This window comes from Myotis davidii, unplaced genomic scaffold (assembly GCF_000327345.1).
Source record: "Myotis davidii unplaced genomic scaffold, ASM32734v1 scaffold32, whole genome shotgun sequence".
Classification (NCBI taxonomy): domain Eukaryota; kingdom Metazoa; phylum Chordata; class Mammalia; order Chiroptera; family Vespertilionidae; genus Myotis; species Myotis davidii.
In genome coordinates, this window is record NW_006286587.1 from 1553674 (window position 1) to 1557548 (window position 3875).

The window sequence follows — 3875 nt, forward strand, 5'->3', positions numbered from 1 at the left end:
CAATATCATTTGGTTTTTTATTAATTCGAACAGTAATGTAGTAGTTCTGTGTGATTTCTAAAACTTGTTGTTTTTTGTTTGTTTTTTTCTTTCTCTCTATCCTTTACAAAAGAAAATATCTGTGGCAGTGGCTGGCATTTGGTTTTAAACATGTGTTTGAAAATTTCTACTGCGAGGGAGACTTATGACACCGCTAAATTGTCCTGTAGGAACCACAATGCCCTTTTGGCTTCTCTTACAAACCAGCAGAAGATAGACTTTGTCCTTAAGCAGCTGCGAATAATGCAATCATCGCAGAGCATGGTAAGTTAAAATCCTCAGGACTTACATCTATTGTCTACTGAGGGCATGAACACAGCTCTCACCTGTGATGTGCTTGGCAGGAGGAGTGCTGTGTAACACACTGGAACGGCCACTGGCAGATGCTCTTCCTTTAATACCTTCTTTTTTACCTTAACATTTTAAACACTTTATTAGTCATATCTACTAAATTATATTTGAATAATTACATGTGTATTGAATAGTAATGTGTGTACATATGCACATATCTTTGTGACAACAGTGATGATTTTGTATTGGTTTATCCCCTGGTGTTGCTGTTGTGGGGGAGCGGAATGTCACTGCTACTTAGCTAGGTTGAATTAAGCCACCTGAGTCTCAGATTTTAGGTATTATTACAGTGTGTAATATGATTTAATGTTCATCACCCAATAAATGTTTGTTTGCATCTTCCTTAGGCCTGGCCAGCCCAAAAGGAGAGAGTACCTTCTTATCAAAAGTTTCTAAGACACAGAACCCCAAGTTCTCTTCCCATCTGCTCAGTGCTCTGAGGTGGCTTATAGTTGACATTCCACAATCACATTTGGTCTTTTGGAGTTTAAAATCTTAGGCTGTGGGACTATCCTCAACTAAGTAGACACAAGACAAAGCTCTTACCAGCACTGGCTTTGGTACAGAGCATTTGGCGGGAGAGGAGTTCTTCTCATCAAGTAGGGAGAAGCAATAGGCAGTACTTCCTTGAGTGCAGCCTGCTTCAGGTGAGGATATGGAGTATGGCCTGGGTCCTGGCTACATGTGGCCCTGCATACTGCCTAGAGGGCAGTTTTTACCCATTCTGCAATTGGGTAGAGGTGCCTATTTTTTACTTTTCTACATTTAGTCTTTTTTTTTTTAAGTGCAAGTTTGGTATGGTGTGGAAACATTGGTAATACATCATAAATGGTTACCTCATGGGACATTATGGCCACATTTGATATTTTATATCTTAAAAGTTTTTCAAATTTATAATCTCCATTAGGGACTACTTTTGTTTGTTTCTCTTTACCTGACCCCCAAATGCGGGTCTCTACAGTGTTCTGTCTTTGGCTGTCAGCTGATCTTATCTGTGGTCACTCTTCAGAAAATTGATAGCTTACAGTTTTGCACATTTCCAGTGACTCCCAATTCCATGTGTCTCCACGAATAGCTGGTTAGAAGGGTTTGGCTATCCAAGCTGGTCACAGATATCCTATCTTCTGGTCCCTCTTCTCTCTTCCTCAGGTTTTCTAGTTCTAGAAGGTTCTGGGTAGTCAAATTAGCTGGGACTATCTTTATACAATAAGAATTCACAGTCTTGTGTTAAGCTGTAAATTAAGCTGTAAGTCTAGACTAAGAGCCCAGACTTATATGGAAAAACAAATAAGCATACTCAACCTAGTCTTTAGGGCAGAGGCTGGCTCGTAGCCAGAAAGAGGTAACCCCTGATGATGAAGAGTGAATTGGGAAGGTGACTAGGGAAGGGCTCTCTGTACTTTGCTACCACACATGCAAGATGCGGAGTTTGAGGGGTGAGCTGCAGGCTGGGTGGAAGGGAGTTGCTGTAGGTGTGTCTTATGAGGAATCAAGGCCAAATCCTGAGAGGCCTTGTCTACAATGCTAATTACTTTGAGATTTATCAGGAAAGCAAAGAGAAGTTATTGAAGGACTTTGTTTTCTTTCCTTAAAAAATAATACACATTTCAGAGGAAATTTAGAAAATAGTAATATTAAAAATAGAATAAATATTACTTACTACAACTAAAAATAACTACTATGGGGTATGTCTATTTCTGTTGGGTCTTTCAATAGGAATGCATATTTTTTCCTCAAAAATTGAAATACATAGTACATTTTGTTTTATAACTGGCAAAATTAGGACTATCTTTCATTTCTGGGCTAACCTTTGTACTTTTATTTTAAAAGAATTTGTTAATGCAACAGGAAGGAAATTTCAGTAGAGCAGCAGTCAGAGACTCACCCAGGGTTTTACTATCCCACTATTCCCTATAAAATTCAATGCCAGCCCTTCCCCCAGCTGAAGGTGGAAATCTCCAGTCATCTGAGCTGTTCAGTGCCCCAAACAGGCTTAGTTAATGATTCTGAGGATAGACAGATAACCAATATTTCAGAAATATTGGCAAGATTATTTCATGTATGGATAGATATATAAACCAAGTTTGGGGGTGGCTATCTCTTCATAGCATGTCGTAGGATATGGAAATTTTGGACCTTGATTATTGTCTTGCCATTAGTCTCTGTGAAATTTTTCATATATTCTCTCAGCTATATTTTTGTCCTTTGTAAAGTGGCCATATTAAATGGCCAAGCATGATATATAACTTAAAAATGATGGTCTGTCCTTACCTGCAATGGCTGAGTCAATGGATACGAAGGTTTTCCTGTATCTTTGGGATATTTGTAACTTCATGGTTTTTATTTAGAAGCCTGTTTTGGTCAAGACATTGTTTATATTCATAACTGTGTCTCTCTTGTCTACAGACCAAGCTGACCTTGACCCCATGGGTTGGCCTTCGGAAGATCAATGTGTCCTACTGGTGCTGGGAAGATATGTCCCCATTCACAAATAGTTCGATACAGTGGATGCCGTTTGAGCCCAGTGATGCTGGATTCTGTGGAATCTTATCAGAACCCAGTACTCGGGGCCTGAAGGCTGCAACCTGCATCAACCCACTCAATGGTAGTGTCTGTGAAAAGCTGGGTAGGTATATGGGGAATTATGCATTACTGGAAGTTCATTGAAAGCAAAACCATAGGAGGCCTAGTATTGATATATGTAAAATATTCATGAAAAATAGATTGTGTATTGATTTCAAGCATATGAAGCAGAGTATAACTCAGAATTTTAAAAGCAGAAGAAAATTTCCTCTGGCTCTGAATAGTATGACCCATAAACTTAAACAAAAATAACTAATACTACTCAGAGAACCTAATATTCTTACAATGAGATTGATTGGTTTGTTGATCTCAAAAAGTTTGAGACTTGCTTTAAAAGGTTAATTTCTTGGTGTTGGCAGAGAAATGCTGTGGAAGAAAGAACCAAAAATACAAATAAAAGCAAAGGAAAGATCAGAACTGACATAGGGGACAAAAGGGACAGTGGACAGAAAAATGTGTCAGTAGGGAGAAAAATGATGAGTGCAGTTCTGGGACAGAAAACAGAAGCAAACCTGATGTGCTAAAGCTGTGCTTGAGTACTGAAGGAGCAAACACTTTGAGTAGCTTCATGGCTTTGCACCTCTCTTCTGGGCTACATCTAGGCTTCTTAAAGCCAGGCACAGGGCAGCACCTGCAGCACGCCGATAAGCTCAAGACAAGTGTCCGCCTCCTGCAGAGGGTTCACAAGTACCGTATTTGCCGGCGTATAAGACGATTTTTTGGCCCTGAAAAATATGCCTCCAAGTGGGGGGTCGTCTTATACGCCAGGTACACTTCAGATAGACTGCCCATAGTGCTTGCCCCGTGCCATAGTGGCCTCCCGATGCCCACCCACTTCATTCCACATACCGTTCAGGCATCAGCAGCGCTGCTGGGTGTATGCTCGGCTGTTATGCGATTTT

General features: G+C 40.1%; 1 protein-coding gene across 1 annotated transcript in view; it reads left to right on the top strand.

Moving 5' to 3' along the window:
• Window positions 1-3875, top strand: part of ATRN (attractin) — a 127911-nt gene that overhangs the window by 46723 nt on the left and 77313 nt on the right. Inside the window, exon 16 of the mRNA XM_006758124.2 lies at window positions 2797-3016. Within this exon, the coding sequence (XP_006758187.1) occupies window positions 2797-3016 (220 nt within the window). The remainder of the gene's footprint in view (window positions 1-2796; window positions 3017-3875) is intronic.